At 32.1% G+C, this 23,586-nt stretch overlaps 6 protein-coding genes across 7 annotated transcripts; 4 read left to right on the plus strand and 2 right to left on the minus strand.

Moving 5' to 3' along the window:
• Window positions 1-77: 77 nt before the first annotated feature.
• LOC106655021 (chymotrypsin-2-like) lies at window positions 78-3,221 on the plus strand. The gene is given in 6 exon segments (XM_023461441.1): window positions 78-1,480; window positions 1,587-2,034; window positions 2,115-2,336; window positions 2,452-2,675; window positions 2,738-2,875; window positions 2,941-3,221. Coding segments are annotated over 5 exon segments (825 nt in total). The 5' UTR covers window positions 78-1,480; window positions 1,587-1,967; the 3' UTR covers window positions 3,115-3,221.
• A 296-nt stretch (window positions 3,222-3,517) lies between these two features.
• Window positions 3,518-5,867, plus strand: LOC106655062 (uncharacterized protein C4B3.18). Of its 2 annotated transcripts, none has more exons than XM_014375255.2 (7): window positions 3,518-3,738; window positions 4,390-4,528; window positions 4,606-4,736; window positions 4,819-4,916; window positions 5,009-5,217; window positions 5,279-5,461; window positions 5,549-5,867. In XM_014375255.2, the coding sequence occupies exons 2-7, from the start codon at window positions 4,400-4,402 to the stop codon at window positions 5,723-5,725; spliced, it is 927 nt and encodes a 308-aa protein (XP_014230741.1). In that variant the 5' UTR covers window positions 3,518-3,738; window positions 4,390-4,399; the 3' UTR covers window positions 5,726-5,867. The 2 variants fall into 2 exon arrangements, with proteins under 2 accessions (XP_014230741.1, XP_014230742.1); XM_014375256.2 differs by lacking the exon at window positions 3,518-3,738 and adding an exon at window positions 3,847-4,307.
• Window positions 5,868-6,836: 969 nt separating this feature from the next.
• Window positions 6,837-13,111, plus strand: LOC106655048 (leucine-rich PPR motif-containing protein, mitochondrial). The gene is made up of 21 exons (XM_014375233.2): window positions 6,837-7,201; window positions 7,298-7,458; window positions 7,532-7,654; window positions 7,722-7,989; window positions 8,057-8,288; window positions 8,368-8,553; window positions 8,622-8,835; window positions 8,906-9,118; window positions 9,197-9,450; window positions 9,515-9,691; window positions 9,766-9,897; window positions 9,974-10,169; window positions 10,248-10,446; window positions 10,519-10,750; window positions 10,836-10,992; window positions 11,062-11,296; window positions 11,425-11,656; window positions 11,724-11,919; window positions 11,996-12,283; window positions 12,358-12,511; window positions 12,579-13,111. Exons 1-21 carry the CDS (start codon window positions 7,038-7,040, stop codon window positions 12,598-12,600), a joined length of 4,035 nt encoding a protein of 1,344 aa, XP_014230719.1. The 5' UTR covers window positions 6,837-7,037; the 3' UTR covers window positions 12,601-13,111.
• Window positions 13,112-13,142: 31 nt separating this feature from the next.
• On the minus strand, window positions 13,143-14,291 carry LOC106655262 (barrier-to-autointegration factor). Its single transcript, XM_014375577.2, has 3 exons — window positions 14,026-14,291; window positions 13,661-13,791; window positions 13,143-13,577 (listed from the first exon to the last, which is right to left on the minus strand). The coding sequence occupies exons 2-3, from the start codon at window positions 13,784-13,786 to the stop codon at window positions 13,431-13,433; spliced, it is 273 nt and encodes a 90-aa protein (XP_014231063.1). The 5' UTR covers window positions 13,787-13,791; window positions 14,026-14,291; the 3' UTR covers window positions 13,143-13,430.
• Window positions 14,292-15,450: 1,159 nt separating this feature from the next.
• On the plus strand, window positions 15,451-17,911 carry LOC106655020. The gene is made up of 6 exons (XM_014375205.2): window positions 15,451-15,535; window positions 15,790-15,882; window positions 15,954-16,287; window positions 16,358-16,536; window positions 16,611-17,581; window positions 17,667-17,911. Exons 1-6 carry the CDS (start codon window positions 15,483-15,485, stop codon window positions 17,909-17,911), a joined length of 1,875 nt encoding a protein of 624 aa, XP_014230691.1. The 5' UTR covers window positions 15,451-15,482.
• Window positions 17,912-18,053: 142 nt separating this feature from the next.
• On the minus strand, window positions 18,054-21,497 carry LOC106655110 (transmembrane protein 135-like). Its single transcript, XM_014375326.2, has 10 exons — window positions 20,899-21,497; window positions 20,314-20,544; window positions 20,110-20,240; window positions 19,907-20,033; window positions 19,697-19,851; window positions 19,354-19,615; window positions 19,110-19,277; window positions 18,896-19,036; window positions 18,661-18,827; window positions 18,054-18,603 (listed from the first exon to the last, which is right to left on the minus strand). The coding sequence occupies exons 2-10, from the start codon at window positions 20,458-20,460 to the stop codon at window positions 18,489-18,491; spliced, it is 1,413 nt and encodes a 470-aa protein (XP_014230812.1). The 5' UTR covers window positions 20,461-20,544; window positions 20,899-21,497; the 3' UTR covers window positions 18,054-18,488.
• Window positions 21,498-23,586: the final 2,089 nt, after the last annotated feature.

Below are 23,586 nucleotides of genomic sequence, written 5' to 3' on the forward strand. Positions count from 1 at the left end.
CGTCTTGGACAATGATCAATACATAGTTTTTTTTCGTGACATCCTACACGTTTAAATCAAAATTATTTTTTCAGCATAAAAAAACAAAATTAAAAGTTTCTTTCGCCATTTTTTCTTAAAAACGATAATGATATAATTAAATTATTTTCTAAACTACGAAATAATTGACCAATATTTTAGGAATAATTTATCTCAAATTATTATTTAAAAACAGATTTAAGATAGAAATTAAAACGAAATTGTTACTATGAAAATGAGTGACGACATCTGTACGAATTGAACAAAGTTGAAAGAAAGAAAAATACAAGAGATTCAGGAATTTTTATATTTTTTTTTGTTCAATTGCAAAATGACTCATCAACATCCAAAACTAATTTGAAGAGGATAATAACGTAAAGAATTTTAAAAATCGAAATAGTTTCTGAGAAAAGAAATTAATGACTAAATTACGTTTACATTAACGTTGATAGTGATTAAATATATGGAAAAAATTCTAAAACATAATATGCATTTATACAAAAATACGACTGATTTATTGTTGAAGGCTCAACCAATTTTTTGCGATTGAGGAGATAAAGCTGCAAAAATCTTGAATATTATAAATATAGTTAGTTTAAATGAATAGCTTTTCGAAATGATGAATGAGTCTACTTTTGTATTTTTTAGTATAGTCAGTAAAATAAATGAAAATTGAATAATTGTAAGTTTGCCCAAGATTAAAATCGCATACTTTACATTATAAAATACACATTTCCAGAATATTATTGATTTTATAATTATTCCAATTGATTAGTTCTAAATTTGCAGTACTTATAACATTGCAAATGTATTTGCGAATTTAAAACTTTAAGGAGACGTCGAAGGTCCAAAATGTAAAAAAATCAATTTTTATTTCACTAGTTTATTTCCAGGACGTTTTGATGCTTATTACAATCTCATTTTTTGAGTGCAATTATTGTGCCCGTCGAGATTTTTTGGTGTTTGTTAAAGGAACAATAGTAGACAACAATGGATCGTAAAAAAATTGAAACATTTTTTTATGTACTATATTAAAAAACTATATAAATCAAGTTTCTCAAGATACCTTTTAATTCCATAGAAAATTAAAAACATTTTAATTGGACTTGACTTTTGACCCATTGACTTTTGACGTCATATTAAAGCAATAAAAAATTTAATTAATTTATCTAAATGAATTTAATAAAATGAATTGAAATAATTATGTAAAATGAATCTTTTCACGTGTTCTGTTAACAAAAATTATCGTCGTTTGCATGTAAAGATATATTTTAATACTTCCGTTCAATTAGTGTATGTACATAGAAATCACGTTGCTGTAAATTGACTCATGTTTTTAAAAGGTTCAAAGGAGATAAAAATTATAATATTGTTTATAAAATTCATGCTAATGAAGTTTTATTAGTCATTTTCAAAGCCTTACTAATACATTATTGGTGAACAAAAAATTACGATGCGACTGGTAAGATATATAATTTAAAGAATAGAAATTACTTAAATTTTTGGTTACCCCTGATTTATTTGATGATACTTATTAAAATTAGTAATATATGTTTTGAGGTATTCAGATTGTTTGATTGAGGGACATAAATAATATTCATGCACAACAAACTAAAAATACAAGAGTACTGTGAAGTATAAGAAGCCCCCCTCACGTCCACAGAAGTTTGACTTCACCAAATAGAATTGATCTTTTTGATGAGTAATTCGAAACAATTTCATGAAGCTAAGATATTATTCATTCATTATTGCATTATTATTATTGATCGAGACTTTTTAAGAATGGATTAAGATTAAGAACTGATTATTTTGACACATCGATCTTTTTACTTTGCCAATATCTTTTTCACTATATTTATACGAATTAAGCCGTCCTAATATCATCACTCAGTCAATAAATATTGAAGTTCAACATTGTTTCCGATTACTTGAGCAGTGAACTTTACACAATGAGAGACGTTTCGATACTATTACTGCTTATTGCATGTTTATTTATCGAGGAAAAACATGCTCTAGGTAAAAAGCGAGTTTTATTGTATATTTTATTTAAAAAATGAATAAATTTAAACCTACATAAACGTAATAATGACGAATAGCATTGAATGGTGTTCCTCGTCGCAATTCAATAAGCAAAGCTAGTTGTGACTCTGGCGATGAGCACACCCGGATCGTCGATGGCAAAGAAGCCCCGGACGGTGCTTTTCCTTACATGGTCTCGCTAAGGAAAGATCTGAAGCACAGATGTGGTGGATCCATCATTGCGAATCGTTGGATTCTCACTGCTGCTCACTGCATAAAAGAGTAAAAGAGACTTCATTGTTATTTATAAAAAATATTATAGACCTATATAGTTTTCCGGTGAAATTATAAAAATAACGCTTATTTTTATTTCATTTATATAAAGTTTGAAAGATGACGAAATTTTGGTGGTAGCTGGATCGAATCAACTTGATTCTGGTGGCCAAGCTTATCAATCAGTAAAACTCATTGCTCATCCAAAGTTCAGTATGCAACTAGGAGTTAAGAATGATGTCGGTCTTATTTTGGTGAACGAAACAATCAAATTGAGCGATAAAGTCAAACCGATTGGTTTACCGGATAGTGACATAGATGAAAATAACTATCCTGCAGTTATTTCTGGCTGGGGGAGACTCAGGGTAAGTTTTGAAAAATTATTTATTACATCCTGCCATTGTATATTTTATAATTAATTTTATAGGCAAACGGAGAAGTCCCAAACAATTTGCAATACATGACGACCTGCCTTCTTTCTACAAGTTCTTGCTGGTGGAAAATACCTTTCCTTGGCAAGGGAAATATTTGCACCTTCACAAAACGAGGCCAGGGAAACTGCAATGTACGATAAAATATTCCTTTTTTTATTGCCGCATCGACAATTATATTAACGTTAAATTTTTTCAGGGTGACTCTGGCAGTCCTTTGGTTTCCGACGACGTACAGGTGGGCATCGTGTCATTCGTAATCATGACCTGTGCAATGGGATTCCCGGATGTATACACAAGGGTTTGGACGTATCGAGATTGGATTGAGGAGCAAATGGTACAATACAATTCGTACAGTGTTGGCAACATATAATTTGAGTAAAGTTATCAACATGATAAGTGATTGATATCTTCTTTGAGGTGTAATATTTTCATTCGGAGGAAAAATTAAATAAAAATTTCACTTTTCGAGCTCCTTTAAATCAATTAAGTCATTAATATTAAATGACATATAATGTATATAATTTAACTTGAAAGCAATTCTAATTTGTTGAAACATTCATTGAATGAACCACAAACTAATTATAAGATAAGATCGATAAGATAGTGCAGTAAACTACTATGAAAAAAGGACATTACGAAAAAAATAATCGGGGTAAAGACTCTTTCACGAGGACAGATAATTTACTTATAAAATTTGATCATTTTAAGAACCGCTAAGTTGTCCGAGAGTTTTGAGCCTTCGACAAATTATGTTTCAAGATCCGTAATTTTGTCCGAGTGCCGCGTGAATCTCCAGCGTGACGTCAATCGGTTTTCGTAAGCGAGACGCGTATACGGCTTATAATACTGTGATTCTGCGATTGATACATCATCGCAACAGACATTGGCGAGAAAAACCAGATTTTGCTGAGCTGCAGCCGTGACCAAAGCAAAATTCTCCGATTTACACGCGCCAAACTTGACTAGGAAGATTTTATTCACGTTAGACAAAATTGTAAGTTATATTTTTTAATGGACCGATTAATGGACACCTCCCGATTACGTAAAACTCAGGTGACTGGTGTAATGCAAAGAGACCCACAGGCTTCGGCGATTTCGAATCGGAGCGGAGAATCGAGACTATGCGTTCTTGCGCAGAAATATCTCTCTTCGGGATTCGAACGAATTTCACCTTGAAAAATGAATTTTCAAAAGTCGCGAAGCGCGTGTTTTGTTGTGTCGAAAACAATCGGATTCTGAGTAACTTTTAAAACGTCAGTTATCATTAGTGTACGCATTGTAGGTTAAGTATATGGCGCACAGTACAAGTTATACGAACTTACCATTAAAAACACACGTGTGCGGGGTGCCGCGAAATACGCTTGGTATAAAGACTGAAAAAAGTGCGAATGACAACTAATTAATTTTCGTTTAATCAAACATGCAAAAAATATATCGATCAGTAAATCTTACTAAAATTTCCTTCGGTTTATCTCAGTGATTTTTTATTTTTTTCATTCTTAAATGGATCCAATCATCTAGTATGCCAAAAATTCGAATATTTTAGTGCCTGTTCGATTTAAAGTAGGAAAAGTAAATTAAAATACGATTCGATTCTCAAACAAATAAGATCTCATCATTTTTTCTCATTTTTTCTTTTATAAAGCCCAAGAAATATGACCTCGACGTGGGAAGAATTTTATGCAAAAACTCCGAAACCAGCGGATCTCGAAGAGAACAAAGTGCTCCTGAAAAACTTTATCGACCGATTCTCGAATACAAATAAAAAAGTTGTTGTAATTACTGTAAGTTGATTATTTAACGATACTTATTGCACTTGAATAAATATATTAAATATAATCGTGAGTTTTTGCAAAACTAGAGCGGAGGAACGACGGTTCCCATCGAGCACAACACGGTACGATTTGTCGATAATTTTAGCGCAGGAAATCGTGGTGCCATTTCTGCAGAATATTTTCTTGAGCAAGACTATGCAGTCATATTCATGTACAGGTTGGTTCTCGTCCTACCACAAATGGCAGATTCGCGTTGAGAATATTTTTTAAGTCTTATGCTACGAAACTTGCACCTATAGGTTGAAGTCTTTGGAGCCTTTCTCGCGTCATTTTATGGGAAACAAATTTTTAGACATGTTGGAATTGACGAGTGAGGACTCGACAGATTCAGTGAAAGGTATTTAAATTTAAAAAGTAATGCTATCGTTAAGAAAAGAGAAAGAAATAGAGGGAATTGCGGTGCGAGTTTTAATTTGAAAAATTACGCAGTTACACCGGAGCACTCAAACAAAGTGGCAAACATACTGAAGAATTACAAAAAAACAAAAGAGCGACTGCTTCAGTTGACTTTCACGACTCTTTCGGATTATCTGTGGCTACTGCGAAGCGTTTGCCAGGCCATAAGCGGCCTCGAGGACAGGGCCATCGTCTACTTGGCAGCCGCAGTGTCGGACTTTTACATACCACCGAATGAAATGGTAAGTAGGAAGGAGAATGATGAAAATAAAGTTGATTACACCAATCGATGTTGACAAACAGTCGGAGCACAAAATACCATCCACCGAGGCTCCGTCGATTCACTTGAGACTAGTGCCTAAAGTATTAAAGCCGCTGGTCAATCTCTGGATACCAAAATCCTTCGTGGTTTCGTTCAAGCTCGAAACGGACGAGAGAGTGCTTATAAGCAAAGCCAGAAAAGCCCTGGAAAATTACAGTCACAGCGTAATGACACCAACGATTTGTTTTTAAAACTTTTTTTTTCAATTTAAATATATAATCATTAAAGACCGATAATGCTTTTTTCTCCAGCTGGTCATTGCCAATATTCTACAGAGTCGTCGACAACAGGTAGTTTTCGTAACGAAGGATAGCGATAACACGCTCAGACTGACGGACGAAGAGTTGAAAAATGGAGAGGAGATCGAAAGGTTAATTGTAGAAAAGCTCGTGGTAAAACACGTAGAATGGATGGAAAAGGCCCACTAATTGTTCATTGTTGCATGGGAATTATTTTACACGCGTATCTTTTACAATTACGCGTCGACGAACAAAAATATTGTTGAGTATTTTCTTATAATGTGTATCAGTGGTTTTGATGGGAAAATAAATTTTATATCTTTTAGGAAAATATTTGTTTTTATTCCGTCGTCGAAAAAAATACCCCCCGCCGTTACATCCCAAATAATGAACAAATTAAACGTCATGGAAAGAGAGCTTTCGTGCGTTTAAAAAGATTTTAACGAAAAAACGTGGATTTATTTACCTACCGATTTTCCAATATTTCAATTCCACCAAATCACTTTCATATCTGATCACAGATATATTTTTATTATTTGTTCCTAGACTTAAATTTATTGATATCATTTGAACTTCCTTTACTATCAATCTTGATTCCTGCTCTGTTCTTATTTTTCGTTAATTACAAAAGTAAAAGCTCACATTAAACTTCGTTGATTCATAAGTCTGCCTGACTGCGATTTTATTATCCCTCAAAATGTTATCACTATACTTCATACCTTTTTTCTTCACTCACTCATAATATCCATGAATTTATGATCACAAACAATATGATGACATGTTAATTTAATGCATCATATTGTAAATATTATTAATGAAATCCTCTCCAACTCAATTCACGAAAAAAAAACTCTTATGGTGAATATACCAATCATTGGCCACTTTTTATTTTAATATTACGAAGTTTATCATTTTTTTTTTCAAAATCTCTTTGAGAATTTAAACATAGCTTCAAGTGCAATCATCAATTTTTTATTATCAAAATAAAAGATATAAATATTTGTCGCAAAAGCATCGCCTCTTAACCGAATGGGTACTCCTACTTGGAAAAATTGTCAATAAAAAGAATACAACTGGATTTTCACGAAAACTTTTTACAATTGTGCGCTGCTCTAGCTGTAACACGAATTGGCTGTAGATTGTTGACTGTAGTATATCAATGCGGCTAAACCGCTTGAAAGTTTGAGACGCTGGGATAAGATGTGTATTTTCTAAAATATATGTAGCTTGCAAGATTAGACTGAAGTGTGACGACTGCGCACAGGCCACACAGTCCACGGTTCCACCGTACGCAAGAAAATTGAACTTTGGAGTCTGCTGTAATCTGTAATTCTGCTCAAGCCACATATATCGTGAACCGCTCAGCACGCCGTTGCAGTAACAAAAATTCGCAACTCCGCAATTTCTATTCGTTTATAGTGGAGTAATAAGCCACTGACGCTTCAACCCGACGGCTGCACCGAGATCTGCAGAGCATCGTCAACGCATTTGGAGAGCGACCATGGCAACTTTATTGCGCTCACTACGTCACGTGCGGGCCTACAACCGGGCCGGCTCGACGCTCGCTAGGTTAACCCGAGTCGCCAATCATACATCCCTCACTGGAAGCGATGTCAATGTTAGCAGAATCGCCCAATACCTCGCTTGCAATACGTTTGACAACAGGTAAATCAGGCCTACAGGGACTCGTAACTTCGATGATTCGTGCTCTGTCTTTTTGATGTACCTTCCCATTGATGCTTCATATTTTTTTATCCATAGGAATTATGTAACCAAAGTAGCAACAGCACCATCAACTCAATCAACCAATACTCAGTACCAAGTTGATAGATTGCTGAGGGATGCTGATTTTAGAATCAAAAGATATGGTGCATTACGTAAATCTGATTTTGATGAAATGATGAGGGCTATTACAGAAGCTGGTATATAAATGACTAACTGATTAAACATTTTTTTTTTAATTGTACCTAAAGTCATGCATGTGATTTATACTAGGTTCGCTGACTACTACCCAAGCTTTGCATTTAATCAGATGTTGCGGAAACTTTTTAGAGGCTGAAAACTTGAAAGTTCGCAGATCTATTGCCCAAAATATATGGGAAATCATCAAAGATTATAGTAAGTCGTTAGATTGCTATTTCATTATTATATAAAATGCATAATCATAATTTATTTATATTTTCAGAAATCGCATTGGATATTTCTCATTATAATGCATTACTTCTAGTCAATCTTGAAAACGAACAAGATTTTTCTCCTGCTGATTTCTTAGTAGAATTGAAAAATCAAGGGATTGAGCCAAATCGAGTGACTTTCCAAAGACTTATAGAATATTATTGCAATAAAGGAGATATTGCTGGTGCTACTAAAATTTTAGAGCACATGAGTCAAGAGGGCACACCCATAAATGAAAACATCTTCAATTCTCTTGTCAAAGGACATACTATTGCAGGGTATGTTTTATAATTACAACAATTGAAAAATTGTAATAATTGTTCTAATGAAATATTTTATGTTTAGTGATGTTCCCAATGCTCTAAAAGTAGTGAACATCATGACCCAAGCTGGAATTGAGCCTTCTTCAAGGACATACTCAGCAGTATTGTGTGCTCATGCGACAGTAGGAGATGTTGAGGCAATTCAAGCAACTTTGAAAGAATGTCATCAAAAAGATATCTTATTTTCTGATAAAGATATTTTAGATGTTATTTATACACTTGCAGTTAGTGGACATTCTCAATTTATAGATGAGGTATGTGTGAAACTGTAGTAAAAATATTAATGATTGATTTCTTAAAATTAATAAACTGTTACTTTCTTACCTAATTTAGTTGAAAAATCTTTTTATAAAAGGAGCTAATTTCAATAAAGATATCAAAACTTATGCCAACAAATTAGTTGAAAATAATCAGTTGGAAATAGCTTATGGTTTGCTTAAAAACATGTCAAAATTAGATGATCAAATGAATGACAGAGATGGAATATTCTTTATTAGAAAGCTAATCAATTGTGACATTGTAAGTTAATCTTGTTTTAATCTAGTAATAACTGTAAAAGATTTTATTTTTCAATTTTTGTATTTCAGGATCCAAAAACTGTTGCACATTATTGCAAGTTGATGAAAATTGAAAATTACAATCCAAATGCATTTGAAAAAGCTTTGTTACAATCATTGAAATCAAATAAGTATCAATATGCTTTTCCACTAATGAAAGCTATGAAAGAAAATGATGTACCTGTTAGAGAGCATTATTTCTATCCATTAATGGTTTCGTATGGTCATGCTAATAACTTGAAAGGTACAATTGAGTTTTATTCAAAAAAATGTATTTATAATGTATTCATGATAATGAAAAATTTTCATTTCAGGCATATTGACTACAATAAAATCAATGACAAATGACTTTGATGTGACACCATCAGTTCTAACCATTAAAGACTATGTTTTACCTTACATGATGGGAGATTCTGTGACAAATGCCAAGATGTTAATGGATAATAATGTTCCATTTGGTATTATTGCTAATGCTATAGTAAACCACCTTATATCGTCTATGAAACTAGTGGATGCTCTTAAATTCAGTGAGTGTTAAGATGAATATATTTACAGATAAAAAAATATATGTTTTAATAAACTTAATTCACACTTTAATATTCTAGCAACGAGTTCAAATCTTACATACAGGTCCAGATTACTCAAAAGATCTTTAGTCAATGCAATGCAGAATACAACAGATGTAGCCACAATAAGTGAAATTATTCATCTTCAATATGCACGATTGTACTACTCTGAAAATGACAGTAGCAACGAGGAAGGAGCTGAAGATCTTTTGACGGCTAAACAGTTTGCAGGCAGCTTTCTATATACAGTGATTAAAACGCTACCACCGCATGGAACTAAAATTATTGACGAAGTAAACTGCTATTTACCATTATAAATCGGTATTTTCAACTAAATGTGTTTATTTGTTATTGCAGCTCATCAAAAAGTTTTTAGAGAAAGGAATAAGTATTGAACAAGAATCCTGTGATAATATAAAATTGATGATGGGATCCAAATTGAAACCAGAAGTAAGCGATATGTTAGACAAGCTAATTTCAGAAGATTTAAAACCAGCACAAGTTGATAAATTTGCTGGTGAATTCAGAGGAAGCGTAAGTTTTCTGTTGTCAAATTATTTTGTTACTAACAATTCATTTCTAATTTTTTGAACACTTATAATTATTAGTCTCAAATGTACCAAAATCAAAACATTGAAAAGTTGGAGCAAAAGGCTGAATCATCTTTGGAGTTTAAACTTTTACTCGTCCAAGAATATGCAAAAATGCGTAACATAGAGGCGGTAAATAAACTTTTGAAGGTAAATGTCTTTTTAATGAATTGCTATTTTACCCTAAATTGTAAACCAAATTTTGAAAATAAAAATTTTTGTTCAGGAATTAGAACAACAAAATCCAACTTACACAAATGGTTTTTGTGCATCTTTAATTGATTACTTTTCCAAAATTGACGATGTCGACAACGCGGATGAATGGTTCAGACGATTCAAAGCTCTTAATCCAGAAGCTAAATTAGACAGAACAAAGCTTATAAATTATGCAGAAGCACTTATTCAAAAAGGACGCCCAGAGGGTAAGCAAAAATAAAAATTTTATGGTTTGATTCATTTATGCAAGCATTAACTTTCATTGAATCATAATTATTTTACAGATGCTATTAAGATTCTCGATGAACCTGTAAACGATCCTGAAGTTGATCGAAGTCTCAAATCAGAAAAATTACTCGGTAACGTACTCAAATGTTGTCCTCAGCTCACAAAAACGGTGTTTGACAAACTGGTGGAAAATGGTTTTATAAAAAAGCCGAGCATAGTGCATCTTCAAGCAATTGTTAAATCGCACTTGGAACAGTAAATAATCTAACAGTTTTTCATCGCACAATTTTTTTCTTCTCATATAATATAATTTATTTATTTTTTAAGCGGTGACATGGATGGTGCACTTGAAAAATTCAAATGGGCTTGTGATACATATCAAATGACTCCTCTTCGTAACGTTATTATGATGGCATTAATCGAAAAAGAAGACGCCCAACGTCTGCAACAAATAGTTGATTATTGCACCAAAATTTACGGTGAAGTAAACTCGCTATTGGATTTATCTGTAGCATTCTTTGAAAGTAATAAGCCTCGGCAAGCTAGAAAAATATTAGAGGTAATTATAATTGCTTGATAATTTATTTGTCCTCTTGACAGTTATATACTGATTAATAAATATTTTTCGTTTACAATATTTATAGACCCCAGGACTACGTCTGCGTCGTGAAAAAATTATGAACATAGTAGACCGATTTGCCATCCGCAATGAAGTTGAGAAACTTGAAAATTTTATTCAATTGCTTTGGGGTATTTACTTAGATATTGATCCTATTTACTGTAAATTACTCCAAACTTATGGTTAGTACAATCTTTAATATTGAGAATTACAATAAATACATTATTATCAATTTATTATTCTTTAATTAGAAAAAAAAGGCGATTGGCAAAGAGGTTTGGCGTTGTGGACCCAAATGCAGGAAGACAATGTACAACCGTCACCCGAATTTCTCAAAACTTTAGATCAATTACTGAGATCTCACGATCAAAATCCTCCATTCAATATTGTCTCACCACATGATGAAAATGTTGATGACAAAGCAAAAAAATTTACTCAGCATCTTATTGAACGAGATTTTGAAAATGCTAAATCTATTTTGTCAACGTAAGTGAAATCAAACAAAATGTGTACTATAATGAAAAATGATGATTTACTTTATAAAAATACTAAACTTTTCTCACAATTATTTGCTATCAAAGCTTGGAAGAAATTAATAAATGATTATTTTTCAGAATGAATCGAGAGGCTAAAGTAAGGTACACATTACATTTAGTTGAAGCATTAGCAGCTGAGGATCATATGAATGAAGCATTAAATTACTTACACAAGTTATTATCTGGAGTGAGTGAAATTAATTCAACTTTTCACACTACAGTATCACATGTCTTAACAAAATTAGCAGAAGCTAATGATTTTTCAAACATTGCACAAACGGTCCGGTTGTTTAATCAAGCTGTGAAGAAGGTAAACTTTTGTTTTCATCGCGTTTTTTTAACCATTCATCAACATCAATACAAACTTTTTTTTTCAGAATCCCAATAATAGGACTTTCAGTTTTAGTCAACTTATTGGTAAATTTTATTTAGATAATAGAAAGTACGCAGACTTCGTCAAAAATTTGGATAGCTTACTTGATTCAAATGTACCAACAACACTAATTAATTCACTAATACATATATCTACGGCTTGTGATGCATTAAAAGATCAGCCTGAGATAGAAGAAGAATGTAAGATATAAACTTTAGCATCTTACCTACTGGTATTTTTAGTGGGATACTCATGAGATATAATTTAATTTTCTAGATAAAAAATTTGCTTATAAAGCTGTGAAAAAAAATGTATATGCGCCAATAAATGCTTTGTGGATTCACAAATTTACAATTGAACATCCTGAAGCAGAACAGATTTGGAATGAAACATTACAAAATTCAACAAGATTTTCTACTCTGAGTGCTGCTATTACATTAAAGAAAAATGATGCCTTTGACAAGTATCCTGCTTTAGCTGAAAAAATAGTGCAATCAAACATGCTCTCTGTAACTGACAGGCGAAAATCTTTTGCTATGATGTTCAAGTTTTTATTAGATTCTGGTAATTCAAACACGATTAATTTCATTTTATACATTACAACACACATTGTAATTTTTGATTGTAAAATTTTCCAGATGCCTCTAATAAGTATGAAATTGCTTATGAATTAGTTCGTCAAGCATTGAAAATTATTCCTTATCATAGATTAAATCAAAACGTTCTCCAAACAATTGAAGAAAACTTGCAGCAAGGTCTATCATTACAGTCTTTGAGGGAAGATATGCATAAGTAAGATTATTTTTAAATAATTTTCTAAAAGTACAGTTATTGTTATTTTAAATTAAATATTTTTTAGACTGCAAGAGAAAGCTGCATAAAGAACTAAAAAAGATTTTGTCAAGAACATATTATAAACCTTTTTTTTGGTATCAGAAAATTTAGAACTAATTTTGTACAATTTTCATGTATTATTATGATAATATATGATACACATGTTCTTAGATAATGTTGAAAGTGAAACAGTTGTTTCTACTCCTCATTTTATTGCAATAACTGTAATAACACCTTACAGTTTTTTCAATTACAATTCTACTTGGAACAAGAGAGGAATGTAATTCATAAATTGATGTATGTATAAATTTTAATATATGAATCGATCAAGTTTTATACTGCAGGAGTGGTTATCCTTAATTTAATGATTTGTTAATTTGGAATTATCCTTACATCTTATGTGAACTTCTGTTTTTTACATCAAAGGAATGTATAAATCTATAATTTACAATCTAGTTGAAGTTTGACCATATATTCTGATTGATCATTTGTTTGACAAAAATTTTGTAGAATATTATGTAATATAGAAATGAATAATAATAAATTGTTAATTGAAAATCCATAGTTTTTTTTAATAAAATATTCATTCTCAGTTTCTTATATATACATGTATTATGGAAAAGGCAAAGAATACAAGAAATTCTAGGAAACAGTAACTATTACACTAATTCTCAACCTCATCATAAAAGTGGCACATTTTATAAGAATTAAATGTCATGAGTATAAAATAAGGTAAGTTCAAATTTTAAAAGGTTTTTGGCAGCTTTTAACTGTGTAAGAGCTAAGGTCGACAGCATTATTATATGCTCATATATAATTGAAACTAAAAACAGTACACTGACAAACATTTAAATAAATTGCATGCTTTTGTGGTACATTACAAAAATTCATCACACCAATCCAATAAACATTGAAAACAGTCATTAGATTGTTTTGTGTTTGCTTGACATGTATCTTTCATCCATTCCTGAAAAAGTTCTCTGTCTTTTTTCAAGACTAAAAATTGACCAAGTACCACATACGCCTAGAAAAAAAACATTGTTAATTTTTTCTGCAGTATGAATTTAAGCAGATGAATTACTCTATACATTGAACAAAAATACCAACCTTATCAAAACCGGCTGACTCAAGTCTTTTACCAAGAACTTCACCAACACCTGCTAAATCAGTAACAGGCTTTTCTCCCATAGGCTCAGCCACGAAATTTTTATGTTTTTGTGATGTGCTTGACATTGTGTCTAGAAATAGAATAGGCCTGTATAAGTATAAGCTAAGCACAATTATTGAGTCACGAAAAAATGAAAATTTGCACAAAATAACCAATACGTGTAAGTACACTTTAAAAAATTGAAAGGTTTAAACACTGTAATACATAAAATATAAGGCTACAATAGCTGAATTATAACGGTTATTTTCAATAGCAGCTTTGAAAACTTCTGCGTTTCTATATCAAAATTCGTTTTGGCGCTCACCTTTTCAATTTTGTTTTTCTTCGGTAGTAACAAATTTACACAACGAGTAGTAACGTCCACGCTTGCACTAGTAGGAGTCAGTTTTATTTATGAGATTTTTAAAAATTTGTTATTGTTAAAAATACTGACTAACCGAATGAGTCAAACAATTTATGTTGAGTACACGGTGATTCGGCAACGCCACAACACACATACAAGTGGTGTATAAAAGTAGTGGTTATCGATGTTGCGCGCGCAATATTTTGTGTATTGTCAACTGTCGTGGCCCGGCTTATGGCTGTTTTTGAATCTGTTTATGAGTTTGGTTTCGATTGACTAATGATGTTGCGCAAGCTGCAGACAGGTGAGGCCACGTAAGTAGAAATTTCAAATCGGAGTTCAATTTTTCATGGGTACGAAAAAACATTTCACTTGCTAAGGAGATTTGTGTTAGTAAAAACAACATAAGTATGGTTTTTTCTCGAGATAATTTGGATCTTAATAAAAATATATATTAAAATTTAAACTTTTTCATATTGGATCAATTCCTGTAAATTTTAAGAACAGTTTCTTTTATTAATTTAAATTAATGAAGATTGTATCAAAATATAAATTCAAAATCGTATTTAAATAAAAAAAAAATAAATAAAATTAGTGCTCCAAATTTTTCCAAAAGACTATAATTTAATATCGTAATAAATGAATAAATAATTTTATCAACGCGTTAAATTGTCACCAAAAATGCGCGATGTTCGTAATGTTCGCGCTCGTGATATATTGTGCGTAAAATGCTGCAGACATAATGCCATTCACACGAATGGCTAGAGCAGAACTTGAAAGCTATTTGCCAGTGAATTGACACTAGGTGAGACTTCTCCATTTTCAAAAATTTATTTACGAATGCAAGTTGAGCATCGAGTAGATGTGACTTTACAAAAGTTATGCTTTTTGAAGGGAATAGTCATGTTCTCTTCTTTGCTTAATATTAAAATTACTTTTAAAATTCACGTTGAAAAATTGAAACACTTTACAGAGGAAATTAATATGATCCTCGCACTCAATTTTATTGCCGACTGAAATTTTCATCCTCAAACAAAAATTTGAATAGGGCTTTTTCACAGTCGTAACTATTGGTCACTTTACGATTTGTCTGGAGGTAAAATATGCAAGGTGTTGCGGATTAAGTAAATGAGAGACCTAGTTTGTTTTGCCTCCAGGAAAATCGTAAAGTGACCAATAGTGACGACTGTGAAAAAGGCCAATAAAGTCCGCTTTCTGCTCGTGAATTTTGAGTTCTGCCGCGTGCGCTGCCCTGTGCGCCGTGCGGTTGCGCAAGTGACTTCATGTTCTGTTGGAGATTGAGTTAGGCTATAAACGCAACCGCACAGGGCAGCGCACGCGGTAGGACTCAAAATTCACGAGCAGAAAGCCGGTGTCGAACTCCAAGTGTCAATTTGAAAGTATATACATTTACAACCATGTCGTTAGTGGAGAAACGCGACAATTTAATCCACGTGCCGTGGTTTTCTGTGTAAGTACATAAATAAATACTTTGTGTACATTGACAACTCGAGATAATAATGATCATTATCTCAATCATCAAATCATGAACTAGAATTATTACTACATTTGTGTTTAAAACTATGTACTGTCAATTTTTTTTCAAATAAGTCTAATTTTTTGTAAAGTTGTACTTAACTGAGTTATTGATCTAAACGTTTGTGCATCATATCTTCATTTTCAATTAAGAAAATATTTATTTATCAAACGGTATATTTTTTTCAGAGAAGAATGGCTGCAAGTCTACAAAAACATCTATTCTGGCGATTCCAGTTGCCAGAAAGAGGCATACGAAATGCTTCTAGTTTGGAAAGCAAGGTTAGTATTTATTTAATTATATCTTTTTTATCATTTTAATTATTGAACAATTTTTATTACATCTTCTGCAGAATGTCAATCTTACCTATTGGTGTAGAATGTACACTAGGTCTTTTGCAAGCAAGTCTGAGGGATCAAGAATGGACTCCACAAATATACAGTGGCCAAAAACCATTGACTTACGAAAAAGATTTACAAAGTATATATTCTATGGCCATAATGAAATTTCTAAATCACATGCCAATAGTTCATCATGATAAGCAAACTTCTTTATTTGATATTGCAAAGAATTTTAATATTCCTGATTGGATTGTTAATTTGAGACATGACACAGCTCATGGTTCTGAATTACCTTCTATTGATGTTATGAGGATCGTTTCTAATAAACTTCTTGCTTGGGTTCACGTAAGTTATTATAATAATTTATGTATTTTGTATTTTGCATTTTGTGCTTACTTTAAAGAATTATTTTTAGGAAGAATATTGGGCAGCCGAAGCTAGACATTTACAAGTACATGAGCTAGATGATATTGAGAAAATTATTTCAGAAGAAGAAGGAAATTTAAATAAACTTTTTGAACTTTGGGTTGCCATCAACTTATACATCAAGACTGATCATCAAATCATTTCTGACATACCAGATCAGAGTATAAAGTAAGACTAAATGAAATAATTTCAAGCACAATTTTTCGACTAAAATAACTAATTTTTTCTTTATAACTTTTCAGAGATAATCTGAATTTGATATGGAAAAAACTAAATTTATCTAATGCAGCTCTCAATAGTGGAATAACATTACATGAAAAAAATGATGATTTAAAATTGTCAATTGTATCAAATTGTCTTTTTGATGGAATTTCAAAAATTTTGAGTAAAACTAGTTCTTTTTCTACAACAGGAAAAGTTATTATAGATTTAATTTTGAATAGTGAAGCTTTCTTGGCAGCACCAGAATTTTTGAAAATTTTTGAAGCAACTACTGACACAATTGATCAAAAAAATCATTTACCAGTAACTTTGATCGAATTTTGGAAAGATATTTTGAGATTATTACAAGATAAAAAAATTTTGATTTCACTTTGTATTCAAATGATAGAATTTGTAAACAAAGAAAATGATAATCGCAAAATACTTTTGGCTTCTTTGTGGGTGAAAACATTGCTCAGATCTTTTTTAAAGCTGAACGTTTCAAAACAAATTTATCAATCTCTGGAGCAAAAGTTTAATCACAACAAAGTTGAAATATTACCCAAAAATTTGATAAAACTTGTAAAAGAAGAAATTGATCTATCTTATCCAGATTTAAAAGAAGTACCAGACCTGAATATTTTTAGCGATTTTCCCAGCTGTTTAAATGATCGTTCATATTTCCAACAACTAGTAACAAACAATTCAAAAGAAGTAGTAAAGAATTACATAGTAGAAATAGTAGAATTATCAGATGTGGTAAAAAATGATCCAATTAAGAAAGCAAAATTACTGAACCTATTAGGAGTAAATCCACAAACAGATGTAAATATGGTAATTGATGCTTCTGATGATACTCATGAGGATACAAACGAAATATCCTTAACAGAAAATACAGAAATGAACATCCAAACAGAAAAATTGAAATCATTGGAAAAAAATTTAAACGAAATCGAAACGTTCGCAGACAACGAAGTTCGCAATACTAAATGGAAAATTGCCGATGATTCAGGTAGAGTATCGTTAAAAATTGAAATTCCGAATAATTATTATTTTATAAATTTATAAATTATAACTCAATTTTCTCAATTTTGTAGAAAATCATGATTGGAGTAATTGCCCAATAGGCATTCTTCCGTGGCAAATGAATACCCCTCAGACTCTGTCATCACTGATAGTATCCCCATCAAAGGTACGACATGCAGTTGCAAGGAGTGTAAATTTGCCACGTATTTTAGATTCTAATGGTATTAGATTACATACTAAAATTCAGTGGGAAGAACTTGAAGAAAAAAGAAGAAGAAAAAAACGCCAAAATGTGCTGAAACAACAGAATAAATAGAATAATAAATATCATTTAAATTCTATTAAAAATATAATTTATTTGTAAATAAACAAGTCATATAAAATTTGTATTTAAATGTCAAATACACAATAATTTTTAAAATAAATGATTCATATATTTGATCATTTAATAAACCATCCTCCATTTTTTATATCTTTTAAATCCCCATTATCCCTTATACTAAAAGAATGTTACAATTTTATCACAAACCGTATTGCTTGACGTACAAAATAAACAAACAATATTACAAAATAAAACCTTATTAAAAAATATCATCATATAGTAACAGAGATAATAACAAGGAATTTTTGTTGCTTCATACGCAACAAATACATTAAAGCCATAATACAAAAAAATTAATGAACTATCACATCATAAAGGCACCTTGATTGTAATCATTATTAATTTCATACAACATAACTATTTCAATTATAAACACATTATATAAAATTGAACATAGTCAAATATGTATCATAATTTTATGTTCAATTTCCGTCGTGCTTTAATATACTTGATCAGTTGACATATTTATAAATGTCTTTGGTGTTATAAAATATTAACAACTTTTAGCTTACTAAAAAAGAAAAACATGTTTGTCGTGGGTTTTTGTTTTTTCTAGGATTAATTTCAATTGTTTGCTTGTCTCTAAACCAAATCCATCAATAGGTATTCGAGACATAACAGCAATTCTGAAAAAAATTATTTTGATCAATAATATTGACTATTACAATGAGAGTAATTTTTACCTTCCGCCAGAAAGATTGTACAAAAATTTCCAATATGAAGTTCTCAAATTTTGTGGTTCCACTATTGCTGCATGAAATAAAACTGCTGTACTAAAGCAATACAATAATATAACAAACCATTTAACTTCAGGTAATTTTCCACTCTCCACACCACTATTCCATAGAAGCTGAAAACAATAATTTATAAAAAAAAATTTATGGTGAATATAATTTTAAAATTTCAATGAAATCTCACTTGAAGAGCTTTCCAAAATACATATAGAGCAATAGTATTATCAGGGTACATGGCAAAAGAGGTACTTGCTATCAATCCAGCAATTACAGCATACTCAGGTGAGTCTTTACTACAACCTCTTCTTAAAGAACAAGAAACCAACTAAAAAATATTGAATTGATGTATAAAAATGATACATATGACCATTTGGTACATTTTGATGAAATTTGCTTACTTTATACAAACTTGCAAATCCTCCAAGAAAACAAGCAAGATTTAAATTTTCTTTTTTGAAAAGAATTTTTCCCAACTGCTGTGGTTTTCTTATGATTGTTTTCATTTGGAATATAAGTTTCAAGCCCAATTGAACACATAAGCCAGTACTGAACATTTTCAAACCTCCCTGTATAAATTATTCGAATAAAATATACATGATTCATATGTACTTGAAATAATGTAAAATAGTATTCTATACTCACAGACAAAATGTAATGTATGCAACTATTTGTGTGAGGACATGTTGCATGTTTTCCTCCAAAACTTTTTATTTTATCAATTAGAGTTTTATAAACTTTTAACGCTTGCCACACCAAATTAAACTTCCTCATATTTTGTCTACTGCTTGAATGTGATATATTTTTTCTGATATTGTCATGTGCTCTAGAAAATTTAGCAGAGTCTGGGGGTTTAGGAAAACTTTGTTGTAAATACCCTTTTTCTTCATTAGGACCAAGTGCCAATCTACAAATTGTAATCATTTCAACTCATAAGTAGTTCAAGATATATCAAACTAAATCAAACTTTTTACTAATATCAACATACTTTATGATTTTAAAAATGGAATCTTGATTATCGGTTCGATTTCTGAAAAAATACAATAATGTTGCCATACCTGCAGCAAATATATAGACTTCACCTCTAGGTATAACAGAAACATATCCTCTAGAAACTGCCATTCTAAATAATGTTTCAGTGGCCTAAAATATTTGATATTTCAGTACTAATTCATGATTGAATAGTCAAAATACTTACAATATTAGAAACATATAAACATAACAGCGTACGTCTAGATGGTCTCTCTAATATAATAGCAGTGAGACTAGAGAAAAATGATGGGACAAAAGATACTGTTAGTACATTGAAATTCCCCAAAAGTTTCCTGAAATTTATTTTAAATTAATACACATATTAATCTGAATTATAAGTTCTATACATAATATTTTAATGAATTTTACCTAAAAAGACAAATGAACATGGAATAAGCAAAAGCACTCCAAGATAGAAAAGCTGTTGATTGCAAAATACTCAAGATTGTTCTTTTTATGTCTGATAGGGTTGGAATTCTTCTTTTGGTCAAAAGAGCAATCTAAAAATACATATGTGATGAAGTATTGATATTTAGAACAATTGATATGACTTAACACAAAAAAAATATGTACGATGTATAAAGTTGAGTAGATCCTTAGACAGTCCTGTAGTGCAGTAAGTCCCAAGCCAGCTGTTGTACTAACACATGAATCGGACCATGGATGTGCATATTGTTTGCATGTAGCATCAATTATAAATTTACTCAATGTAGTAGGCATTTTTATGCTAATTTTGGTTCTTCAACTCTAAAAGAATTATATTCTTTAGATCTTCAAATTCAAGTATCTCAAAATAGCTCAAATCTGAAAAAAAGATTATGTTTGAAAAAATAAATTTTATAGATGCATTGTAAATGATTAGTCGCTTTAAAGACCTCTTTTGGTTCTTACATTTATTGCAAAAAAATGTATTAATATGCATAAAATTAATGAGATTTTAGACTTTCAAAATAAATAAAAGTACACTTTATTTATACTTAGTTTTAAATAATGCATCACAATCAGATACAAAGAGAAATGCTCGTTTTAAATTAAAATTAATCAGCAGCTTAATCAAAATCAGGTCAAATATCCGCAGTAGATAGTGATAACAAAAAGACACTCGTGTACTTGACGAAAATAATGTGCCTATATAGTGCGAAATAAATTAAAGCTTACCATTAATATATTACGAGGTTCAACTTTGGATTTTCATTCTGTCATTGGGACATAAACCGAGGAGTTCATTAACCCTTCAACGTCGCGAGGTGAGATTCGCTGAATTGTTATTTTGACCATGCGTTTTCAATGCAAAGTCACTGAGTCAATTGCTTCAATTATTTTGATGAAGGAGATAAAAAAATAACGCAAAATCCAAGTCCTGTTAGATAGACTTTGGTTTATAATTATCGAGAGATAGGCACAACTAATAAGTCGGAAAAATATTAAAAGCGCAAATGTAGGCCAGAATGGCAGGCGGATATGTGCGCCAAACTTACGCGATTCCAGCTAACTGAGTTAAGTATTCACCAAACCGCAATTCGTGAATGGTGCACACGCCACACAGTACACACTCACACACACACGCGCGTTTGTACCTCTACAATGATAGATTTGCCCTCGTACACATGCTGGATTTGCAGTGCAGTCGGCAGTGGCTCGGTAACGCGCTGCTTATATAGTGGACACTGCAAAAACCTCTTGGCGACTGCTCGAACGTCAAAGTGAAGAATCATTTCACGGCAATTCGCAAATCGGCTGCGGTATAGCGAGGCGAATCACCAGGTCTGTTCGCTTGTACCCACCGCAGTGATATGTATTCGTTCGCGCGATTCCTTATAAAAGCGGCTCGGGCTATTAAGATTTGCGTTCGACAGTCGGATATCAGCTCGTCAACGCTTCTGCGTTGAAAACAGCCGTCGCATATTGGCTATTATTGCAATTGTGGCGGGGCGCCAGTAGTAATGAAATGAAAATGTGCCCAGCTGAATGAAAACAAGAGAGGACGCCAGCTTTTTATGCATAATACTTTGTAACGTTCGAATGTTTGAGTAAAAGCTCATGTTCAAGTTCAAATCAATTAACTTTTAATAAAATTTCATTCTTCGCCTGAAAAGTGCCATTTTTTCTTGCGTAATTTGGCACGAGGATACAATTAAAATGTATAACTTGACACTTGGTGAGATCGAGAATTTCGCAAAAAAAATCTGACTTGACTTGTTCAGGTCTGAAAAATAAAAATTTTGGCAACAAAAGGTCGTTGTGTACCGGTAGATTATATCCTATCTTAAAAGTAAGTGACGAATCGGTTCGAGATCGAATCTCGCATCGGAAACCACAAAAAATATCACAATTAACGGGTTATGAATAGTCACGCGATATTAAATCGTCAATTCACATGACTAATGCACAGTCGCAATAGCGTAGTATTTTTCTTTTTTCTTTTATTTTGATAATCGTAAGCCAGCCATCGTTTGTAAAATGCTCGAATCTTTCAGTGGATTATTCGGAGAGCGTTATATTTTTAAACTTTTATTAAAAATTTTCGCAACGAATTAAAAATGCATGTGGAACCTTACGTAGTCGTACGCAGCAGTAAAAAATCGTTATTACAGATTGATGCGATTTTATTATATACAGTATACACTCGAAAACGTCAAACGATAAATTCACCGTAAATTTCCATCTCGTTAATTGCGATGTTTTTTTTGTGTATTCTGGACGCCGGTATATACAAAATTTATGCTCGAACAGCCCCGTAATCCGTAGCTCATTACTCGCCATAATATATACGGATATCCGCGCGGCCGAGCGAGAGCCATGAGGCGTTTTTATTTGCAGTTTGACACTACGCTCGAGTTGGCGGAGTTATCGATTGACATATTTACCATGTTGAATATTTCCATCTCTTTGCGACGTGTTTACTTTTTTTCTCTCGCACGTGTACGCAAAAAATTGTCATCCGAGTCGCCTCTGATCGTCCACCCACGAGATAATCTATTGAGCTGGCTTTTTTCTGAACTAGCTGAAATCGCTATGCAATTCTACACTGTACGGGAATGAAAGGAAAATGTCGAACCTACTTTTGGAAAATTCAATACGATGAATGTTGTTAACTCATTTTCAAATGAGTTATCATGGTGTCAACTAAAAAAAATTTTAGTAGAAATCTCGATAGACATAATCGAAAGTTTTTATTTTTACTCTAATTCTAGTATTGTCGTGGACATATATCCTGATTAAGGTAAAATAATTGAGGGCTAATTTCGATGATTAAAAAGAAAATTGTCTCGTGAATCCTGATAAATGTAAGCATTACTTTTGTATATACGAGCGGCAAGTGTAAGTTATCAATTAAATATATCAAGCCGAAAGCTCCACAAATAGATTTATTAAATAAATCAGTAAATAGTCAACGGCAGAAAAATTCAAAATACACGTATAGTTTTCAGTGCCACCAACCAACATTCAACTCAAATTCCATCGGTGCATTAAGAATTAATTTTGAAAAATCGGCCACTCGAACGAATTTGCTAAATAAACTTTCACCGCGCATAACGAAGCGAATAACAATGGACAAAAGAAAATATATAAATTGTGCGCGTAGCGCGGATATCTGCGGATCACCAATGTTATGCGCGCGCGCGGGGGGTAAGTTCGAGCGCCTAAACCCGCCGCTGCGGCTAATTCGAAAGCTCTCTCGCGCGTGTACACGAGCCGAGCCGAGGAAAATCTGGACTGGACGTGCGTGCAAATATTTGCGCATCGTTTGCAAAGATATATACACACGCATCATGCATGCACGCGTAGTCGAGTATTAGCGGCGGTGGTGGTAGCAGCGGGGCAGCAAGCATCAGCACTAAAAAG

This window comes from Trichogramma pretiosum, unplaced genomic scaffold (genome assembly GCF_000599845.2).
Source record: "Trichogramma pretiosum strain Unisexual culture from Peru unplaced genomic scaffold, Tpre_2.0 scaffold2, whole genome shotgun sequence".
In the NCBI taxonomy this organism is placed as follows: domain Eukaryota; kingdom Metazoa; phylum Arthropoda; class Insecta; order Hymenoptera; family Trichogrammatidae; genus Trichogramma; species Trichogramma pretiosum.